Raw genomic sequence first — 24,171 nt, 5'->3', positions numbered from 1 at the left:
TTTAGTTCTTTGTTATTTTAGCTATATTTAAAATAAGTGACATGGACTAATTACTATGTAGTACTTGTTTTAAATTTGAATGAGCCTAATACTTAAAAACTTATATTTTTTATAAAAAACCAAAAATTCAAATCCAAATAAAACATAATAATTTAAGCTTACATAGACTTAAAAATTCCTTGTAGCACAGATAAAAAATTTCATACACCAATCCACTCTTTAACTTTAACTTTAGCCATAATGATTATTATTATATTCATAAACCAACAACAATCCAAATAATTATTATTATAATATAATACAAAACTCATGAACAAACACATTCCAAATAAAAAAGGCCATTGGAAAAAAACCAATCATGGTACATAACTTGAATTACCCATCTCGCCATTGAAAAGAAAACCAACCACGGTGCGTAACTCGAATTGCCTCAAAGAACCAGTTTAATAAATTTTTTCTTCGAGTTAGGTAGTACCAGGTTCTCACAGGGTTCTTTTTATTTTTATTTTAAAAAGAATCTATACAACCCGCGCATCGAGACCTGACAATTACATACAGTGATGGGACGAGAGTCGAGTTTAGAGACTAAAAATATTGTCTTCTGGTACTGATCTGGAACGAAATCCCGACAGAGGGATAACCAGGTAGTGTATACCATCGAAGAAAGAGGAACAATGGCTCCAAAGGCGAAGGCAAAGCCTAAATCCACCAGTCAAGCAGCTGCTCCAGATTCTCGACCCGCGGCCGAGGCAGAGACTGATGCCGGGACATCCATTTCTTTTGATGATCTGTTTACAAGCCTAGACAAGCATATCAAGGCCAGTGATTACAAACAAATCATCAAAGTCGCAGATGAGATTCTGGGTGTTGCTCCGGCAGAGGTGGATGCACTGCACTGCAAGGTGGTGGCACTCATTCAGTCTGACCAGGTCGACGAGGCATTGTCCCTTATCCAATCTTCCCACCAACTTCCCATCGATTTCAGTTTTCACAAGGTAAGAAGTTATTCCCCCTTTCTTCTCATATGCTTTAGGGTTGGCATCCTACATACTATGTTTAATGCGGCGATTGCCCACTTATATTATGGTGTCAGAATTATATTTAGCTCAACCCGAATATATTGTTTTTTTCTATAATGGAAGATTATAGCACACACAAGGTGTTCGAAAATAACCAGCTTTACACAGACATTATGGTCATATGCTAGATAGGGGTTCTTTCTGGGCACAATGTAAATAGTTGCTGAGCTGAGCTTAAGTATAGGTCATTTTTGGCAAAATCTGCCGTGGTCCATTACATTTTTAGGCAAGAGCAGAAGCTTGTATTTCTCAAATCATTGTAATGATTAACAAAGGGTTGTGGCTCCTATTCGACGTTTATTTTTTCATAGTGTGATTGCTTATCTGCAATTGCGGTGAGCGTATCCAATTTTGAGTTTACTTCTGTCATAGTTATACGAATTCAGATTCAGATCTGATACGAGTTGGAAAATAATTGTACTGAAAAAATCCAATTTCCCAAAAGTAGGGGAGTATACATGTCATTAAAGTCCGTCTGTAAGTTGTATTTTCTGTTTATTTGTAATAAATTTTAAATGAACTCTATAATAAAGTACAAACTGCACATTCTAGTATGGAAAGAGCCGAGGAAGTATCAGCGTAAACCCATTTTAACTTTCGATCTATTAATCACCAAGAGGGGGAAAAACTGAGATGCTTTAAATATTCGGAGTTAAGTTGCATCTTAATTAATGCAGAGGGCAGAGCATGAAGATGAACAGAAAAACATCCACCCATCCGACTACAAGGATGTAAAACTGAAAACAAATCAATAACCATACAAAAAGGCGGAGAAGCATAGATATTAGAAACAAAACTTGACTGAATTACAAAGAGACAGAGAAGTTACAGAGTCACTGATTGTTGTGGGTTGTCTTTTGTGGACATCTCTTTTCTTTTTTCTTCCAAACATCGATCCCCACAGCTGAATTGGCATGGGCTGATTCGGAACCAAGACTAAATGTCCTGATGGAGTTGTAAACTTCAGGGGGATTGTGGCTATGCTTTGTCCTTGTCCATGTCAGAATTGGCAGATTCATGGAGGCACTTTAAACCACCAAGGGGGGTTTAATGGCAACAAAGCCAAGTCCTTCCACCCATTGCTAGCAAGGGGAAGCTGAATGGGCTCCTCCGATTCTGGTGGAGCCATTTTGTCTGCTGAGGTTGCCTGCGTCTTCTCTGAATGTTACCTACAGTTGGGAATATACAGGTTTCTGGTTGTTGCTTGCCGTCCTCTGGGAATTTTCTTGAAGCCATTGGACTGGGAAGCGGCTGGGGATGATGGACTGGCCTCTTGGAGGTGACCAGTTTGCCGGCATAATCTACATGTGAACGTTGTGTTTTCATAGTCTAACAGCTAGGTAAAAGTGAGATCAGCCCATGCAATGAGCATCTTGTATGGTAAACCATAACTGAGGTTGAGCTCTACAGATATATGTGGAAAGGTTAAACGAATCCAGGGAATTCCCAATAGCTGCAAGAAATCTGGGGCCCAACAGTCATGGTGAGTGGGTCAAATTTGGGGAACTAGGGTTGAAAGGATAGGCTTGCACTGCCCCAGGGTCAGGGTCCTTTGTCAAACACTTTTTGGCAATCCTCTGCAGCTTTAAAATTACAATGAAGTAACCCTTGGAGCAGTGGAGCAGCTCACAATTGGAATTCCATGTTCAATTCATCTACCCATGAAGTGCTGTTGCAAAGGGCCAAAGCTCATTGAAACAACAGATGATGCATCTTTTATACAATTATTGTAAGCATAGACCTCCAAATCTAGCACTTCCAACACTGGTATGTCTTTTGATTTCTCCACTATGAAGGCTAGATTAAGAGGCTTATTTGTCTTTGAAGGAGCATAAATCCCAGTGTTCATTGCATCTTTGAATGAACAGGGTTGAGAGGAGGAGGGTGCATTGATACCTCAAAACCATATGCACAATATCATCCTTGCTGATGCTATAATCCATGAGAAAGAAACTATCATGGAGCTGCCTTTAGACTTCTTGTGTAAAGCAATGTTTTGATGCCTTGAGTATCCCTTCCATTTTTGTATTTGATATTTTAAAACAGAAATTGAATCGAAGGGTTTCACTTGGAAATAGAGGGTTTCCCTAGAGAGGGACTTCACAAAGACTTGAAAGTCCAGAGTGGCTTCCTCTTGAATTTGAAGGTTCACATTGAGCATCGACCCAACTATAATAGTTGAACTAAGACCAACTTGGAGTTGTAAGGCTTGCTTGACTGAAATTTTGGCAAGTTACAGGCTTACAGCTCCTCAAAGGCTATGACAAAGCCATTCTTGGCAATCCCATGGGTGAAGCCAGCTTCAGCAAGTTGTCATCAGATACAACTAAATCTACTAACCTTGGTGGGATGCTAGCATAGCTAGAGGTCTCTCCCAAATTGCATGCATGGAGTTAGGGCATGTTGTTGCGGGATTATAGAGTTCATTCCATAAGTTGTCTGGTCAAATACATAGATCAAAGAATTGTAACAATTATAAATAATTTAATAGGTGGCTGAGGAAATAAAAATATTGCATGTTAAATAACAATATCAATTAAAAATGCAAAGGGCAGCTAAATAACAATTACAAATTAAAAAAACGTAGAATTTGACCTCTTTTCATTCTTTCTTGCTTCAAATATCCAATAGTGACTAACAATAGGCATTTGAAATTTCTCCTCATTTCTCAGTCAATTCCTCATGTACAACTCACGAGCAAGGGGAATTGAACTCTATTTAAGTGTATTTTGGTTTATGGGATTGGATGTATGAAAGAGGGGAGCAACAAATGTAAGAGCTTTTATAGGTGTATGGAGAAGTGCCCTAGAGCTAAAGAGCATGCCACCCATTAGGGAAGTGGAAGTACATGAGATACAATTATTACCAGATTCTCTTTTTCCAAACAAATGATTATATAGATGATCCATATTATAATCATGAAGTGAAAACATAATCACAGTACTTGTTAGAGCAAGGAGTCAAAAGGTACCTCATCTATCATTTTAATACCAAAGAAGGATTGGACTTGGAGAATCTGTATTGATTATAGAGCTCTCAACAAGAACACTCTTAAGAACTAGTGCCCCATCCTCGAGATCGATGAGTTGTTGGATCAATTGCAACTCGCGAGAATTTGGATATCATCGAGTTTGGATCAAAGATGGAAACACTTGGAAGGCTACCTTCAAGACAATGAAAGGTTTGTGTGAATGGTTAATTCTAATGCCTTTTAGTTTGAGTAATGTGCCATCTACTTTTGCACATCTAATGGATGATGTGTTGCCTCCATTCATAGATTCATTTGTCATAGCATATTTAAATTTTGGATGCCTCCATTCATAGATTCATTTGTCATAGTATATTTAAATTTTAGATCACATTTGGATCATTTGTTCTACTTTGGATGTGCATATGGTGCATTTGAAGTTGCGTGTCCTGGAGAAACTAAGAAAACACTAGTTGCCAACAAACATATGGAAGCATGAGTTTTCAACTAGTGCTTGGTGTACCTAGGGCACATGACTGGTGGAAGTGAATTGAAGGTTGATTTTGTAAAGATAAAGGCCATCCTTAAATGGCCCTCTCCTACCAATGTCATGGAAGTTAGGAGTTTTCTGGGCACTTCCCAATATCTTAAGAAGTTCATATCAACATTTTCAGTTGTGGGAGTACCACTTCATGATGTTATTCCCAATGATAAGAGTTTCTAGTGGGGTAAGAGTCAATAGGGAAAGCATGAGGAGTTGAACTAGAAAAATAGTCAAGCTGTAATACTAGTGATATCTAGCTTGTAGAAGTCATTTGAAGTGGAAACATGTGCAAGTCAATATGCCATGGGTGTAATGTTTATTTAAGAGGGGAGGATGGTTTGCTATCATTCATAATTTCATATCTATTCCATGGGGACTACCCCACCTGTGATGAGGAACTCTAGGCTTTATTAGAGCTAGTGAATTGGGTAAAGAGATCATTATTTACATTGATTTTGAGTGCTTGCAATATTTGTAGACTTAGAGGAAGCTTCAACAAGCAAGACATTTTAAATGGATGGGATTTTTGCAACAATTTCATCTAGTATTTAAATATGAAAAGGGCATTGCCAACAAGTTGGACAATCTATTATCGAGACTACCATTACCCAATATCACAACTTTGGGAGCCATTGTGAACATGAAGCCATTCACCCATACAAAACAAATATGTAGAAGCAAAGGTTTTTGAGGGGTTGTATCAATAGTTGCAGGGTCAATAGAGAAAAGAATGTGAAGATAACAAAGTTGAATACAATGTCCAAGATGGATTGCTCTACAAGATGAGGAAGCTTTGTGTGCCAAAGGGAGAAAGAGTGTAATTGATAAGAGAGGTTCATACCTTTTTTACTGGACATTTGGGTTCTAGCAAATTGTGGCCAACTCATGGAGGAATGTTTATTGACACATTATGCAAGAAGAAGTAGGGAGGTTCACTATAGGATGTATATTTTGTTGTATTATAGGAATAAATCAAGTAATTGGTAGCAAGGACTATACAATTCACTTCATCTCTCCATAAGGCCATGAGAAAATATATCCATGGATTTTGTTGAGGGTTTGCAATGTCAAACACTCCTCATCACAAAGCTCTTCCCTCTCCAAGACAAGCATCTAATGATCTAATGCTCCTCCTTAACATGTGTGTCCTAGTTCCACATACAACTCCAATTAATGCACCCTCAACCCAAGTGTTCTCAAGTCAAGTGCTCATCCACCTAAGGCATGCTAGGTGGTCCCAATCTTCCTCGGGCTAAGTGCCTTACTTTTTAGTGCCTAACATTGTGTGAAAATTTTACCATTGGAATTTTATTGCAGCAACTGGAATTAATTCTTCTAACTAATAAATTAATTTAACAGTTTATTGCTATGACAACAATGAATTATTCACATTGCAATCTTCACAAATAAAAATACTGTGGAAGATAAACTGGAAACTGAGAAATACTGGCACACACACAAAAATATGACACAATTGTTTTTGGACTAAAGTCCCCAAAAAAACCCAACTTGGGAAAAATGGAGCAGTAGCTGAGGGTTTTTATTATTAAGCAACAATGAGAAATTTCGAGTACAATAAATATTGCCAAATTGGCGAATCTATCCAAGAGGAATACTGGCAAAAATTCTCTGAGGGAAATTAGTAATTACCCTCTCTCCGAGCAATCCCGACACTTGACTGCCCCTGAAAAGCTAGCTGTCCAACTAGCTCTGCGCAGGCTCTGTGTCACCCTAGCGCAATCCCTCAAACGCTTTCCCTGAATCAACTGCCAATCTAGTCGTTTTTCTTGTTGCTGACTGAGAAATCGCCTCTCCGGCACTTTGGAAAATATTCTCGGCTTCTGGAATTGAGAACGAGCTCCTCTTCAGCTGGACCGAATTGCGCTCTTGATGCTCTGTGTTGCCTCTGTGCAACCTCCTGGAGAAAAATCTCGGCCTCCTCTTTTTGACTCTCAAGAATTGGAAAAATTCCTCTGGACTCACTATCTCTGCCCCTCTCTGCTTCCCTTCTCTGGCTCGAACTCTTTCGGCAACTGTTACTACTCTTTTGAGAAATTGAATGGCCTAAGGAAATTGATCTCAAGTGTCTCTAGTGTGTTCCTCATTTACCCATCGACTTCTTCGTATAATCTCACTGTGGGACTCTAATGGCCACGATTAATTCTTAATCAATGGTTGAGGTTATTTCCTAGTCGATCTGTGTGAGTTTCTAGATAATTCACACCTTTCTCAATTAATATTGATTAATTAACCCCTTTTCCTAAGTTCAGGCGTAGGAAATATTAAAAAATAGGTTAATAATCTAATTGAGACACTTCTAGGTGGAATTTCTAGAAACGATTTATGGGTTATGGAGAACTCCTGTGTTTTAGCCTCTCCACAAAGTCTTTAGACTAGAACACCTCCGATGCTACAAAAACTAACACTCCTTAGTGAGGAAGGTGTTCTAGTGTTGCACTGCTACAACACCCTGTCTTTGCATCACCCTTTGTACATGTTGTTGATGTTTGGCCAGTGTGACTGCCTGCCACTACCCACCAACCACTACGCAACTCTGATGCTGCATCTGTGCCGCTGTTGACATTGTTATACCGCTGCCAACTTTGCATCTGCACTGCAACTCCCTCTCAACTGTTGTTGTTGTTACTGCAACTACTGTAATTGAGAAGCATCCGACTGAATCAACTGTCTCTGAGCTACATCTATCTCCTAAGCATCTGAATGCTACTAGCCTCTGCACTGTCCATTGGGAATTTGCGTTGCTACTGACTCTGCTATTGAGCTTCCTGCTCTGTTGTCAACACTACTCTGTGCTCCTCAGCACCTGAGTGCAACAGTCACTTCGAAATTTGACTGCATCATTGACACTGATGCATCCTGCTACTAAATACTGTGGGCTCTCATAGCAAGGTAATGATCCATGAGGAGGACACCTCAATGGACCCTGCCCTACTCTACGCAACTTTGGGACTATAACTCCATATCGCCCCACTTCACTCCTGGAGGTATAACTGCAAACATGGCGAAGTCTTCCTCCAACCTGGAGGACAATTTGTCTATCTCTGCGGATGATGCCGCCTGTTCTTGTTTCTCCTGCTTGTCCTTCTTCTTGAGAGGACATTGAGTACCGTAGTGGCCAAACTCACCACACCTGAAGCACTTGACTTGATAGGTCCTTCTTCTTCTTTGTCTCCCCTTGTCCCTGACTAGGACCCTTTGATGCAAGGGTCACATTCTCCTCTTCTTTCTCACCCTTCGGTCCCTTACTGCTGCTTCTGCCGATGGAGCTCTTTACTAGGGCTCGTCTCATCTCCCCTTGCTGCAAGTCTGACCACATCCTGTCCCACTTAGGCAAAGTGTCTCGAAGATACTTTGGACAAAGACTTGCCACTCCTCTGAGACATTGTTCATTGCCAAGCACACAAGCTCTGTAGGTTGAGGCTCTTCCCCAACGACTGCAAGCTGATCCCAAATTTCCTGAATTCTAGTGAGGAAGGAATCTATGCCTTCACCCTTCTGCATCCTGATGTTTCTTAGCTTCTCTTGCAGGAACATCTTCCATTGCTTGGAAGGATTCTAATATAGCTAAGCGAGAGTATCCCACATCTCCTTGGCCATTCCTTTGCCCACTATATGTGAGAATATATGGTCTCAAATTCCATCCAAGATCATCTGCTTCGCCTTTGCCATATCTTTCCCGTATTCCTTTAGCTAATCTGCATCTTGAGGTACTGCCACAACATTGTCTGCCTAGGTCTTTAGGTCGAATTCATCTAATAGGAAGGACATCTTAGTTTTCCAGTTGACATAGTTGGAGGCTTTCTCCAACTTATCCTGATCTCTTAGCCCAACTGTGGTCATCTCTAAATCTAGAACGAAAATCTCCCTCTTTCCCCCATGCTTGGCTACTGAATCTGCTATTCGCATTCCCTTCTGGAGTAAGACAATCTGCTTGTAGCTACTGCCAACTGCAACTGGAAATTTGGATTTATTGTCTAGAAACCCTTTAAGAGAAATTCTCTCTGCGTGTGCACTGTCTCTTCCACCCGATGTTGATTCTACTACTGCAAACTGCGACAAAAACCTTTCTCGCCAAAACAAGGAATCTACTCAATGAAAATCTGAGCTTGTTGCCCTTCTACTTGCTGGACACTCAATCAGGCAATCCGAATTTTTTTGCCAACCTGCACTGAAAATCGAACTACGTAGCAATTCGCACTGCCTGGCTTAGGATCTGCACAACCCCCAAAAAAATCATCCTGCTGCTCCCTCTGATTAACGAATTTTTCTGGTTTTGCTTTTGAGCTTCCCATTTGATCAAACTCGTTCTGATACCATGTGAAAATTTCACAACTAAAATTCTATTAGAGCAACTAGAATTAATTCTTCCAACTGATAAATTAATTTAACAATTTATTGCTACGACAACAACGAATTAATAACATTGCAATCTTCACAAATAAAAATACCGCGGAAGACAAACTAGAAACTGAGAAATATTGACACACACACAAAAAAATATGACGCAGCTGTTTTTGGACTAAAGTTCCTGGAAAAACCTAACTTGGGAAAACCGGTGCAGTAGTTGAGGGTTTTTATTATTAAGCAACAGTGAGAAATTTTGAGTACAATAAAAATTGCGAAACCAACAAATCTATCCAAGAGGAATATTGACAAAAATTCTTCGAGGGAAATTACCCTCTCTCTAAGCAATCCCGACACTTGACTGCCCCTTAAAAACTAGTCATCCAACCAACTATGTGCAGACCTTGCATCACCCTAGCGCAGTCCCTCAAACGCTTTGCCTGAATCAATTGCCAATCTAACTGTCATGCCTGTTGCTGACTGAGAAATTGCCTCTCCAACACTCTAGAAAATATTCCCGGCCTCTGGAACTAAGAGCGAGCTCCTCTTCAGCTGGATCGAATTGCCCTCTTGAGGCTCTGCGCTGCCTCTGCGCAGCCTCCTAGATAAAAATCTCGACCTACTCTTTTTGACTCTCTGGAACTGGAAAAATTCATCCGGACACACTATCTCTGCCCCTCTTTGCTTCCCTTCTCTGGCTTGAACTCTTTTGGCATTTGCTGTTGCTCTCTGGAGAAATCAAACTACCCAAGGAAATCAATCTCAAGCGTCTCAAGTGTGTTCCTCCATCTACCCATCGACTTCTTATAATCTTACTGTGGGACTTCAACGACCAAGATTAAATCTTAATCAATGACTGAGATTATTTCCTAATCGATCCGTGTGAGTTTCTAGATAATTCACACCTTTCTCAATTAATGCTGATTAATTAACCCCTTTTCCTAAGTTTAGACTTAGGAAATATTTAAAAATAGGTTAATAATCTAATTGAGACACTTCTAGGTGGAATTTCCAGAAACGATTTATGGGTTATGGAGAACTCCTGTGTTTTAGCCTCTACACAAAGTCAGAAGACTAGAACACTTCCGATGCTGCAAAAACTAACACATTGCTCCTCCAAGGTAACTCCAACAACTATGCAAGCACCCATCCTTCTCATTGCATGCGTCATGTAGAAGATATCAATGCCTCAAAAGATAGCTACCTCATCAAGGAGTGTGCCACATTCAACGTTGAGTCCAAGGTCAAGCAACCACCAATAGAATGCTTTCTAAATGTCATCAACCAAGTCTAAGATATAATTAAGGGGCTAGGGTTTCACCAATGTACTCCACATCACATGAAGGTAACCCTACCATGGTATAAAAAGTTTTGGAGTAAACCAAAAGCTAACACTTCCTCTTTGTGAGCGAATTTTTTTCACCACTATTGATATTCTCTCTCTGTATCTCAACTAAACCTGATATTTGCAAATCTGAATATGTTGCAATCTCAAAATTATTGACCCCTCAAAAGGCACCATCACTTAGACATCATTGTACTCCATCAAGGCATCACACAACACTTCCTCAGAACGACGGAAAGGCTCACAAATGGAAGTAGCTAATGTGATATGGTTGGCATATTATCTAGGAGGTATGCTTGCCTTCATTGAAGATCTAGGTGCTCCTACATGCTTATGTGAATCCTGCAATGTGTAAGTAAGCCATCTTGGCTTCCTGTAGACTAAAGTAGAGGGAAAGGATGGATCCTTCCTTAAGCTTTGGCTTCCTGTAGATTGAAGTAGAGGGAAAGGATGGATCCTTCCTTAAGCTCTCCTTGCCCACATTTGGATCTGACTCTTCTCTTACCCTCGAATTAACCTCGCTACCTTCAATTTTTTGAGGAGATACTTGTGATCCAGAATACCACACTTCCTCATCAAACTTCACATCTTGGCTCACCACAATCTTTTTTTGTGTTGGGTTATAGATCCTATAAGCTTTGTAAGTCTCATTGTATCTAAAAAAATACCCTTGATAGTTGAAACTTGAGGGTTCCAGCTTAGTCCTCTTCTCTTTAGGAACACGAGTATAAATTGGACAACCAAATACACAAAAATGTGATACCTTTGGTTTCACACTAGTGAATGCCTCCTCTAGTGTCTTATCCTTCAAGATCTTGTGACGACACTTGTTCAATATATATATATATATATATCTGAGCCTCTCCCCAAAGATACATAGGCAAGTCCATATCATGATTCAAATACTTAGTAGTCTCCACAATACACCTATTCTTTCTCATAGCATCTCCATTTTGTTGTGGGTTGTAGGATATTGTCAATTCCTCTTTGATCCTTTCTTCCTTCCAAAAAGAATCAAACTTCCTAGAGGGACACTTGCCTCCATTAACTAAACAAAGTACTTTGATATTCTTTCCTCCTTGACTTTCAACCAAGGCTTTGAACTATGTGAACTTATTGAACACTTCATCCTTAGTATTTAAAAATAAATAAAGGTCTTGCATGAGGAATCATCAATAGAAGTTATATAATACAAATCAGTGGTCACACTCAAACTTGCCAAAGATTTAGTTAGCTTGGGACTTGGCAAGGCTTGATGATTTGGCAAAGACTAGGCCAATACAAAAAAAACATCAAAGCATATTACTTGAGAAGAATAAATTAAGTTTTTAAAAGGGTAAGCATAGACTATGAAGGACAGAATAAAATATTAAAGAAATACACTTAAAATTTGACCATAAGGGGTGGTAGGTGAGGTGGGGTCACCTTTTATCTCAAAGGAAATCATGAAATAACTTATGGTTGGTTGCTAGGAGAAGCTTTCATTAACAAAGCAGAAGCATTGGTGCTTCTTCAAGGTCTAAAGATCCTAAGCTCAAGAGAGATTAAGAGTCTTATTGTAACATGGGACTCGCTGATTATAATTAGGCATATGGGTAATCATTTGATCTCTAAAGATACTAATCTAATGAGTCTCCTCTATAGAATTCATTGGTGGAGTAATCATTTGATGTCTAAAGATACTAATCTAATGAGTCCCCTCTATAGAATTCATTGGTGTCAAGGAGCTTTGAAGATATAGAGTACTTCTAAGTTTTGAGGGCCTTTAACAATCAGGTAGATTGATTGACAAATGGAGCAATTGTGCTTGTTGCAGCATTGATAAGAATAAATGGGAGAATCACAAGTTTTTCTTGTTTCCCATAGAATAGTTTATAGCTCATCACTGGGGGAAACATATAGTCCCCTAGAAGAGTTTATAGCTCATTGTTGGGGGAAGCATATAATTCTGTAGTGGTGAATGTATGTCAAACTAAGTTGCATGAAATACGAAATGTCTGGAAATTTCCAAAACGGTTATGGCTGGAAATGTGACCCTTGGAAAATGGAAACGTCGGGTGAAACGTCATATATATATAGTATGTACATATGTAATATTTTTTACAAATAAGTTAATAACGCATTATCTTGCAAGAAAAAAAAGAATGAGACACATAAATGACATTTTAGAAGGAAAACCCAGTCTATATTAACTCTCATAGATGATTACATGATTCAAAATCCAAAATTATCCTTTATAGATGAGGCTGTACATCCAAGATTTGAAAATCAGCCTTTATACATGAGGCTTTACATCCAAAATCAGCCTTTATACATGGCTATATGTGCTGAAAATGAAATAAAACATGAGCTAATGACAAGTACAATTACATATCTTATAATCCTCATCCTCATCTTCATTAACAAAAATAGAACAAGGTTGCTTTTTAGCAGAACTACAGTGTGGATTGATTAGAGATAAAAATTAATGGTAGATTACTCTTTTTTGGCCATACAAGGGCCCACACCCTTCCTGGGTGTTTAAGCGAGCTTGCAGAAACAAAAAAATCACGGAAACATGGCAGAATTGGGTGAAAATAGGGCAGATTTGGGTTGAAACGCCACCGAAACGATTCGGGGGTGTTTCTATTATGACATTTCCAAATCAGGAAACACCACCGGGGCATTTTGGTTGCATTTCAGCGACGTTTCAGGGCATTTAGAGTACGAGTATGCCAACTTGGCTGACGAGAATTCCAAGTGAAGGGTTGAGCATTTAATCCCACCTGACCCTCACTAGCTCCTTTCTTGCACTAGTATGTGGTGATCATTCATAAAGTGTTTGACGTTTTTGTAGTAACATGATGTAGGTGGGATCACTTGAGATTGTTTGGCTCTACTCCTTTGGAAATGCTCCAAGTTTGGTGTTGATTTTGAATCTAAGGGACTATCTCAAAGCCGTTTGGCATTTTGAGCTTTGTTGTGTTTTTTTGTGGTCTAGTTTCGTGGCTCTGTTGATCGTTGGAGGTCTGGGTTTTGTTTCTTTATTTCTTCATAGGCCCTAACAAGTGGTCAGTTTCAGGCTCATTCAGTTTTTTATCCATCTGATGTTGCCACTGGACAAGGTTGGTAGGTCATTCTAGGTAATGTTTCTTATGTGAATCTCTGATCCGTGTTGCACACAGAGGAGAAGCTATTGTTTCCTTGTTGGCATGCAGGTAACTTGTTCCCATCTTAGCAATAGAATGTCTAGCTAAATTGAAGTTCAAAATGCTAAGTATGCAAAAATTTCAGAGATTGTGGCCATCTAGAGTAGGAAAAAGAGATGCTGGAAGCAGAGTGCAGTATGTTGTATAAGTCGACCTTGGGTCTCATCAAAATTTCCTATTCCTTCGTCTCTAATCCAAAGACATCAATTGGTTCTGTTCCTGCTGTGATCAAGGACGATGAGACTATCTTGGAAGCACTCAGAGATTTGGAGATGGAAAATGTTGAATTGGCATACTAGCTACATGTAGACATATAGTAGGAAGCTTTTAGTGGGCATTGTCTTTTTAATCTTAGGCTTTTAAATGCTTTGTAAGGTAGTTTTGCTTTTAGATTAGTATGCTAAGATTTTTACTAGACTACTAGTCAGCTCCTTAGCTTAACTTTTAAACCCATAATATAAGATAGCTTATTAAACCAGTTAGAATAGGATAGCTTATATGTAGTAATTTTGGGACTTCTTGAAAGTCATACTACTGATAAGTTCATTTTGGTTTGTAACTTTGTATTATCATGCTATATGATGCAATGGCAACCACTTTTTAATACCGATTTTATCTGTCATAGTAAAAAAAGTTGAGGATAGATTTAATTAAAGAAATAAAAAGCGTTTCTTTGTATTCAAGGGGGAGTTAGAGTGGTAACACTCCATTCAGTGTTACTAAGAGCCATTATTACCTATTCTAGTTTTGACAAATGCAATACTAGATGCTATAGTTAGGCGTTAGGTGGTGTTATCACCTTGTTGGGCTTGTCATCACATTTTTGAGCCCAAAGCACTTACCTAGCCAATCACATTCGAAACAAATTCTTGCCTTAATTGCTTTCACATATTGCAGGGCTTCCTCATAGTTAGGCAAATTTCCCCTAATCTTTCAGCTGTTTGAACTCTTCACAACTATCTAAAAACTTGGCCTTTTCTTCCTTGTTTGAAGTTCTTTCCGGCTTGATTTTCCAATTGGGCTACCTATTCACCTATTCGAGTGTTACCTTGGACGATTTCAAGAGTGGGCCTGATTTCCCCTCTCGGGCAACTTGTTCACCATTTGAAATGTTCACCTCGGCTGATTTCCAACTCAGGCCTGTTGCTGTCATCTGGCCCCTTGTTCACTGTTTGAACTACTTGCCTTGGTCAGTTTCGAAGCTGGGCTCAATGCCCCCATAGAGCTCCTTGCTCATCGTGCAAAGTGTTTACAATGGGTAATTTTAAGGTTGGGTCCTGTTACCTCATGTACCTGGTGCAAAACTATTTTTAATGATTTTGCGCGTTGATCCTCTATTGATGGGAATGGGTCAGGTGAGAAAATCCTTGGCTAGCACTAATGACTAGGGTTTAAAGCCTGAAAAGTATAAGGCAGGCATTATTAGGGGGACCACCCAGCACTCAAAGGCTATCCAAGTAGCATGGTTTACAGTTTACAGTACTGAGTTGATTTGTGTACCTGATTTGGCTTTGTTTACTTATGAGACAGACAAGAGGCTGATCTGAGAGCATTGAAAGGGAGCACAACAATATTTGATTTGTCACCCAGTAAGACTAATAAGGAAACATTTGTGGCATGAACAGAAGTTATTCATGCATCAGCAAAACAATGCAGCCTACCAGCTTGGCTTTTAATGATTGCTGGGAAAGAAATCAATCGAATGGGGTCTCCAGGATAACAAATCCTTCAAATATTTTTCATGTGTATGAGGATTGCGGGCTGGCTCTTGCTGCACATATCCTTTGAAGATGTACATCCAAATGATGATAGACCAGTCTTGACTCAGACCTCGTGTATTCGAGGCTTACAACTGTTTACTGTGATTAAAGGGGTATCTACGTCAGTTTCTGGGTGCAGGAGCAAAGGCTATCCTTATCAGTTTGATGTGTGAAGATGATTTTGGTATAATCAGCGCTTGGTACACACAGACCTGAATTTTATCTCAGAAATCAAAGGCAGACCAATCCCAGAAATCTCAGAAGAGTGCTTCGTTTGGATGCCTTGAGCTGTTATATATACGTGTGTACATAAGTGTTGAGGCTGACCAGTGTTTAAGAAATGTTAGATATTTCAACGAAAAATATGTTTGAGTGCCGATTTGTTAGTGCAGATTTGACTAGGTCGAAGTAGGCCTAGGGTGACCCAAAGTAAATTTAATGTGTGGCCTGGTTCTACATTACATGTTGTATGTGCCCACTTGCAATTTGTAAATACCTTGATGGAGCTGTCAAGCCTACATGGCTGTTTTCTAAAAGGAGATTGTCCACACATAAGTTGCAGAATTAAGTTTAAGGGTGTTTGGTGTTAAAGACATGTAGCTTGGGGGTTTGCATAACCATACATGGAAGGAATTAGGGCATGTTGCTTGCAGAACTTGAAGAAGACTTGCTGTTGAATAAACATTTGAAGGCTGAATTGTCATTTTGGAAGCTCAAGTGTCATCACATGGAAGGCTATTTGGAGTATTGTTGGAGGCATGGTATGCTTTTGAGAGTTCTTATGCCCACTTTGCAGGGTTTTGTGGGGATTTTGAAGACTTGTAGAAGAATCCATGCGCATTGAAGGGCCTTTAGAGGCTCGATTCTACACAAATGCCCATTCTTTACCCATTCTTTGTGGGAATGGGTCATTGCTGAGGGCTTTGCCCCTTTTTTTTTTTACACATGGCATACAAGTCCCATTTTTGTGTTTTGCTGGATTAATTAAATTACAAAAGAGGGCCTTTTGCCCCTCCATAGGCTAGGATAGGGGATTTTAGCTTAGAAATCTAATATTTTATTGTGAGTAAAGTTGAACACCTCTATAAATAGAGGTGAGTTTCCTCTCATTTTCTCATGGTTGGATTTGGGGGAGAAATCCCTTAGGATGTGATTCATATTGGATCATTATATTGTTTGTCATCCATCTTGACGCTTTTAGAGTGAAAAAAAGTGAAGGAATCAGCTCACATGACCATTTTTACAGGCTGGACCCATTTTGGCAAATTGGGGTTTGAAACCTTCCAGAAGCATTTTGAGTCATCAAACGACATTTTTTTGGGGGGCAAAACTTTGCCGCTTTAGTGCTGCAACTTTTTTCTATATTCTACACATAGAGACCTTTTCAATGGTGCAAGAATCACCTCAATCAGAATTTGTATGCAAAAGTTTTGCTATTCAGAAGTTGATCTTCCTGTTTTCACCATCATAATTCAAAAGGATGCCACGTTAGCCCCTATTATTCATCGAAAAGGGGCTAGCCACTTGATTATGATGAAGAAGACTCTAGAAGAGTCCAGATTGTAACTCTGGTTAACAGTTGAGGTAGTCAAGCCTAACCACTAGTAGGCTATCGGGTTGTGTTATAATCGGCCACTAGGAGGAAAAAGGGTTCCATTCCTTCGGGTGCATTTGTTCCATAGATGAGAAAAAATAACTAAGAGGGATATGAGATAGAGCACACAGAGAGGATGTGTTCATTGTAGTAGCCCATGGGCCATAGGCCATACTTCTTTGTACTCGCAACCATTTTCAATTTAGAGAAAGAGAGTAGCACAACCTCACCTTCCAACTAGGTTTTCTCTTGAAAGAGTTTTCCAGGTTATATCTTGTGTCAAATTGTGATTTGTGAGTTTTTATTTGTTAAATTTAGGTAACATGTTCTTTGCTTAGGATAGTTACTTTAATGTTCCATCTTAGCCCATTCATCAGACCACTTAATTCCATTTGTAATCACATAATTCCATTTGTAATCACACGAGTCATTATTACATTAACAATAACTAATGAAAGAACATAATTGATAGATGTAGAAGACAAGCCAAGACAAGAGAACACAAAGATATGGCTCAAGCCAGGGAAAAACCCCATGATGGGGAAAACCCTTGAACAATTCTTCTTATTATTCTAATCAAATGTTCAACAGAGAGAGAGAGAGTACAATAAGGAGTCAAGATCGACTTGCCAATACCACTGTCCAAATACTAAGGAGATAGCCCAGTCAAGTTTGCACTTCAGTCTTCTGCCCTAACCAGAGACCAATGATGGTCAAAGCAGCTGCAAAATTGACTTCAAAAGGAACCCGATCTTGGATTAGTAAATGCGGCCTTCTGAGCTGAAGATAAAACACCCAAAACAGTTTGAATCTAGGTAGAATTACAGTTCTGGTTAGGGCACATATCAGCCCTAACTTACAACAACAAACCCATGAGAACATCCTCAAAATACTTCGCTCTTTCTTGCTGTAGGTGCGGTCCTGGCTAGGCTAACATTTAGACTTCATATCCTTCATTTAACATATGTTCAATCCCTGTAATCTTCATAGAGGAACTACAAGCTGTAAGAGAAATAGACGCAACCCAGAATAGCCCTTAAACACATATTACTTCAGCCCAAACTTCCTCTAAACAACCTCGGCCTCTTGCTTGAGGAACTTGGCTCATGAAGAAGACTAAACAAATCACAAACTTGCCCTTGATACCTTCGCTAGAGATCTTCCTCTTCTGTGGCCCAATTCAGAGAGAATAAATAGAAATGGATGTGTCTAATGAGAATGGAGGACACCTATATATATAGCAATTTTTCCTTATGGAGGTGAAGCCGACCTTGACATTTTGGTGGCGAATTTGAATTTGAATTTTCAATTTTCCCTCCTTAATAAGGTCATGACTTGTAGAATTTCGTTTAGGTAAATAAATATTTTCCCTTATCCAAATTTGGTGATCTTAAGGTTGATTTTGGACCTCTCGAAAAGAGGAATTCAATGCCACAATAATCTTCCTCAAAGGAGCAGACCAAAGTGGAATTTGGCCCTAGTTGCCAATTTTAACACTCCCTCTCAACTAGGGAGAATTCCACCTGTCAAACCATCAACCACTGTCACTGATCATAATGCCATCCTGTCACCATGAATCATCTCTGAATCCTGTCTCTGCTCTGTTGAACACTGATGTAATAATGAAGAAGAATTGATCGAGAGTGAGTCACAAGACCTTACCACTCTCCACTGACAAAAGTCAATCCAGAGGTAAAACCTCAATCAGACTTGATCCTAGATCAAGTTGAAGAACACCATGCATCCTAGTCATAGGGAGTACGGTAGTACCCGATGCGTCCATCGGTGGTGCACTCGATGCGTCCATCGGTAGTGCTATGGTCCCTAACCACTTTTCCCAACTCATTAGCCAGATGAGAGGTACTTCCCATTTGTCCCGGACTACATGGGTAGGATGATACTGAATCAATAGCAAGGAAAGTATCACATCTTGCTCACAACCACATGTAAGGAAAGGACGAACCACATCCTACAATCACACATCACAATCACACATAGGGAAAAGATGAACCACATCCTACATATGCAAATCACCACAAGGCACAACAATCAATCGTAGGAAGGATCATACACGTGGGGAAAGGATGAACCACATCCCACCAACATGTCGACCAATAATTGTAGGGAATGAGCATTCCATATGCGGGGAAAGGATGAACCACGACCCACTGGCATGTCAACAGATGCCTATATGCATCTCTCGCTGGGGTATCCGTAAGAGAAGGTGAACCACTCATCCTATGCATATGTCATCAACAGTAGGGGAAGGTGAACCACTCACCCTACACGCCTGTCTGCAATCGTAGGAGAAGGTGAACCACTCAACCTACACATGTGTCCGCAATCGTAAGAGAAGGTGAACCACTCACCCTACATACATGTCAACCACCATGGGATATCACAGGGGAAGGTGAACCACTCACTCTGTACACAACGCACCAATATGGGAGGGTGAACCACTCACCCTATGGTCGCTCATAGCTCAATAAGTACCTCAAGCCCCCAGGAGCTCCCAGAGCTCAATGTTCAATCTTAACCAAGAATCCCTTCATATAGGGAATAGTGCCAAGCTGCTTTCTGAAAGTCAAGACTAGATCTTGAAGATGATATTGATGATCGGATTGTCAAATGAAAGCCTCATAGCTCCCAGCAGCATACATCTTTCAAACATATTGATTTACAGCAGAGATCTTAGCAACACTTGGCTATCCTTTGCTTCTAGCATATCTTGATGAAGGAAATATTTAACTGATCTTACTCCCTCTTACTCAGGGAGACCACAAGCCTAAGCTTGTCTTTCCAGAGTGCAAAGTTTCCAGCTGGCAGCCTGCTTATCATAAGATCCATTCACTTTGTAATTAAACATGCCATAATCCTGGTGGTGTTCTTCCATAAACAGGAAAGTCCCTTGCTGTACCATATAGAGTGGTATCTGTTGTTAATATGTAAGGTACAGGATTTTCTGAATCCTGCTCTTAAATATACAACAATGTGTGCATAAATGGCTACTGTGGAGTTTGCTTAGATGTCCATGCTGGCTGCTTTATTCATTCAACAGACTTCAGTCTTTGATTTATTTACGAAGTAAATTCAAAGGATTATAGCACCTAAATGTGCACTTTCCATTCACCTTACTGCCAGGCAAGAAATTCTCAGCAGATGACTTGAGGCTTCTCAGAGTTTTCGTGGCAAGTTGGCTATAACGGAGCAGCTTCAAACATCAAATCTCCCTCTGAGTATTGGGAAAGTACCCTTGCCCAAAACATAACAATTTAGCTATCTGCATCCTGTTATTGATCCTTTGGACTATGAGCCAAAGTCATTTAGTCGCAATTATGTGACTTCTGAAGAAACAAAGATATATCGAATCATTATTGGAGTCATCATACCTAGCTTGCCTTTATCAATGATCTTTGACATGATTTTTCTTTTGTAGAAATCATTGAGCAAGAAGAGCTCCTTCTGAAGTCTTACTTTAATCTGCTCCTGAATCAACAAACTTTCAAACATATGCACATGAAGTCTTTCTGGCATGCTCTGCTCAATCAACACCAACTCTGAACAACAACGTATTCAACTGATAATCCTCAACAGATTTTAGCATTGGAATGATCTGATCTGATCCTTTTAACTGTCTGCTTCAAATCTGATTACGCCAAGGAATCTATATACAATACTGATTCAAAGTTCTAGCCCTTATCAGTACTGATCTTAACATCTTCTTTCGAATTCTAGATAGTCCAGAGAGAACCTTAGAAATAGATCAAATTATGTCAAATTATTTCTCAGAGACAAATTTGAAAATTTAGAGCATGATATCATGGGCTAGATTCATGAGGACATTGATATAAAGGATATATATAACTGCTGATGTACTAGAAAAATTCAATGTTGCTACAAAAGAATGCACTTAGAAGTGTTGATGAAAAACTGACTTCTTCCCTCATGATTCTGATACTGGGCATTTAATGGATACTAGCTGAAACCCTGGAGAGCAATACAATTCTCAAGCCAATTTAGGTTATTTGTATGATGAGCAAGAGAAGAGATCTTAGCCTTATAAAATATTAGAGCCATCTTAAGCTCATGATGCAAGGATATCCGACTGCTTCATCAAGTCCTCGAGACTGGTGATGTGCTATTGTAATCCCTGAAGATGACTACTGATGCCTCTGGTATATCTGAAGATGTCAGCCAATTATTTCATTGACAACCTGAACACAGCTAAACAGGCCTGAGATGATCCACATTTCTTTTGAAGAGCCCTCAAGGTCTTTTCACACTTGATTGAGAGGATATGCTTTAATCAGCCAAAAACTATCCTCAATCTCATGCAGAGATTCTATGCCACAGACCTTAATATGATTTTGCAATATAAGTCGATCTTCAATTTTAATGCCTGTCATACCTGGGGAGATGAGGCGTTTCTTTGATAACAGGAGTACCTGAAGGTTCTTTTGATAAACTCTCAATAATATAGTGATGTGCCAAGTATCTAGCCTTTTCAGTAATTAGAGTCTCAAGGAAGCAACAAGATTCATCAATGGCTGCAAAAGTCTGATATATATTCCATAGAGTCTAGACAGAATGCAATCAAGGAGTGTCAAATTTATGTACTACCTTCTGTGCAAATTTAACCTTCAGATTATCGACATATATGCTTCACCTAAGGCTGTAAATATGATCAAGGAGAGCTGCTGATTGCGCTGAGAGGCGCTCTACAGTCCAGTATGGGGGTAGATCTTACATAAACATGTAAATGTAAACATCTAACATGTAATGTTTAATATTTAACATTTTTAATCTAATGTCGGCCCTATTTAGAAATCAATCTAATTATTATATATATATATATTATAAACGCAATATAAATTTAAAATATAAAGAGGTTTATGAACACTCAAAAAATAGGTATGGTAAATAAATAAAAATATAAATAAAGTGGAGGTATGGTAAATAAATAAAATCTCTTTTTATGCTTACTCCAAAGGCATGGTAAATAAATAAAAATATAAATAAACTAGAGGTATGGTAAATAAATAAAACCTCTTTTTATATTTAGTCCATAAACCTCTTTCTATTTACGAAGACTCAAAAAAGAGGTTTTATTTAAGTGAAGCCTATGGGCCAAATACCATTTTAATACCATGGGCCAAATACCATATTTATAAGAGGTATGATAAATTAATAAAAATATAAATAAACAAGAGGTATGGTCAATAAATAGAACATTTTTTTATATTTACTCCAGAAGTCACTTTATATTTACGAACACTCAAAAAGTAGGTTTTATTTAGGTGAAACCTATGGGCCAAATACCATGGGCCAAATTATTATTAATGTCATGGAAAAAAACATTATTAACCCTAATATTAATATTAATAAAAATAAAGATGGCACATGGTATTGACGCATGGTATTGAGAATCAATGGTATTGACCCATGGTATTCACGTGGAATGAGCTTATTGAAAGGGGGGAATTAAACCAGCATAGATCCATCTTTACTCTGGATCTACTAAGCGCTGAGAGGGATCAAATATCCTCATATGCAAACTAGCATAGAGTGAAAAAATATTTGATCCCTCTTGGAGCTTGGTAGATCCAGAGTAAAGATGGATCTATGCTGGTATACTCTTAGATCTTCCTAAAAATTCCACTTGAAAACTTGCGTGACAATTACTGAGATAGACCCAAATCTGTGTAGGAGTGACCTTGTAGGAACATTATACATGTCTGCTCACAAAATTGAATTATTCCTTTGACAAAAAATACCTTAGAACAGTTACTAAATCACACACAAAAAAATCTGTTAGAAGGCGTTAAAATAGGTCTCCATGTGTGCCCAAATTTGAGCTCTAAGAGGGCCACAAGATTTCCCTGGAGAAAATGCCGCATCTGTGAAATGACTTCACCTTAAAATTTTAAACAATGCTTCCAAATTGTCACAGACATATTGACAAGGAGGATTGAACCATTCTCAATAATTTCAGAAGGTGTAGTACAATATTACTCCAATGAATAACCATACCCAAGCAAAAGAAATGACTTCCAAACTCGACTTCTTATCTCAGGTTTATGCATAGGGCTGTTCAGAGAAATACCTATTTACCAGAGAGTAGCCATGACCAGAAATTAAGGGAAAGAAGAGGTGCTAATTCGAGTCACCCAAAAAGGAAATTTTCGTTGTTCCACAGGGCTGAAATTAGGTCTCACAAAAACTCCATTGAGCAGTCTCAGATCTCATGAAAAATCTCCCATAAAAGTTGTACCCACGAGCTGCCACAGGAATAAAAAAAACTTCAGTACCCAAACAAAACAAATCGTCAAGATACCTTCCAGATTCGACCTCCATCTTTGGATCCGCAAATCTACTCCTTGGTCGTAGAAAAATCACAGAACTAACTTGCCAATTTGTTAGATCTTCAACAAGACAGAAAACTGAAATCAAATCCTTGCCAGGCAGCCTGTAATTAAGAACGATCTTCCAAGACAAACTATATCCTTACAGAAGTGCAGCGATAGTAGCCCAGGGATACCGAAAGTTTCAGAACTGGCTTCTTAAGAATTTCATGTGGGCTATTTGATTAGCTCCTTGGTCTTCCAAATCAGGGTTTATATGCCCTTTATCTTTCTTCACTTTTCTTGGTAAAGATTTTGGCATAGGCACAAGGATTCAACCCAGAACTTGACTAAGGGCTTGGACTATGAAACCTTGAATATAGGTCAACAGAGAATTTTCAACAAACCTTTCAGTGATTACTTGTACTCTTGCTTGGGCTTGACCTCTCCTGTGCTCTGAAACCATGTTAAATTTAGGTAACATGTTCTTTGCTTAGGATAGTTACTTTAATGTTCCATCTTAGCCCATTCATCAGACCACTTAATTCCATTTGTAATCACATGAGTCATTATTACATTAACAGTAACTAATGAAAGAACATAACTGATAGATGCAAAAGACAAGCCAAGACAAGAGAACACAAAGATATGGGTCAAGCCAGGGAAAAACCCTTGAACAAGTCTTTTTATTATTCTAATCAAATGTTCAGCAGAGAGAGAGAGAGAGGGAGAGAGAGAGTACAATAAGGAGTCAAGATTGACTTGCCAATACCACTGTCCAAATACTAGGGAGATAGCCCAGTCAAGTTTGCACTTCAGTCTTCTGCCCTAACCAGAGATCAATGATGGTCAAAGCAGCTGCAAAATTGACTTCAAAAGGAACCCGATCCTGGATCAGTAAATGCGGCCTTCTGAGCTGAAGATAAAACACCCAAAACAATTTGAATCTAGGCAGAATTACAGTTCTGGTTAGGGCACATATCAACC

The 24,171-nt window shown here is 39.1% G+C and overlaps 1 protein-coding gene across 1 annotated transcript in view; it reads left to right on the top strand.

Annotated features, from left to right (window-relative positions):
- The first annotated feature begins 412 nt into the window (after positions 1–412).
- Positions 413–24,171, top strand: part of LOC149157705 (uncharacterized) — a 126,493-nt gene continuing 102,734 nt past the window's right edge. The window contains exon 1 of the mRNA XM_089435969.1: positions 413–995. Within this exon, the coding sequence (XP_089292095.1) occupies positions 675–995 (321 nt within the window). The 5' untranslated portion in view covers positions 413–674. The remainder of the gene's footprint in view (positions 996–24,171) is intronic.

This window comes from Pinus tabuliformis, chromosome 5_2 (genome assembly GCF_031772625.1).
Source record: "Pinus tabuliformis cultivar Carrire ecotype Pingquan chromosome 5_2, CPIR1, whole genome shotgun sequence".
NCBI classification, from domain to species: Eukaryota; Viridiplantae; Streptophyta; class Pinopsida; order Pinales; family Pinaceae; genus Pinus; species Pinus tabuliformis.
The sequence above is the reverse complement of the archived record's forward strand: the minus strand, read 5'-3'. Positions and strand labels throughout refer to the sequence as shown.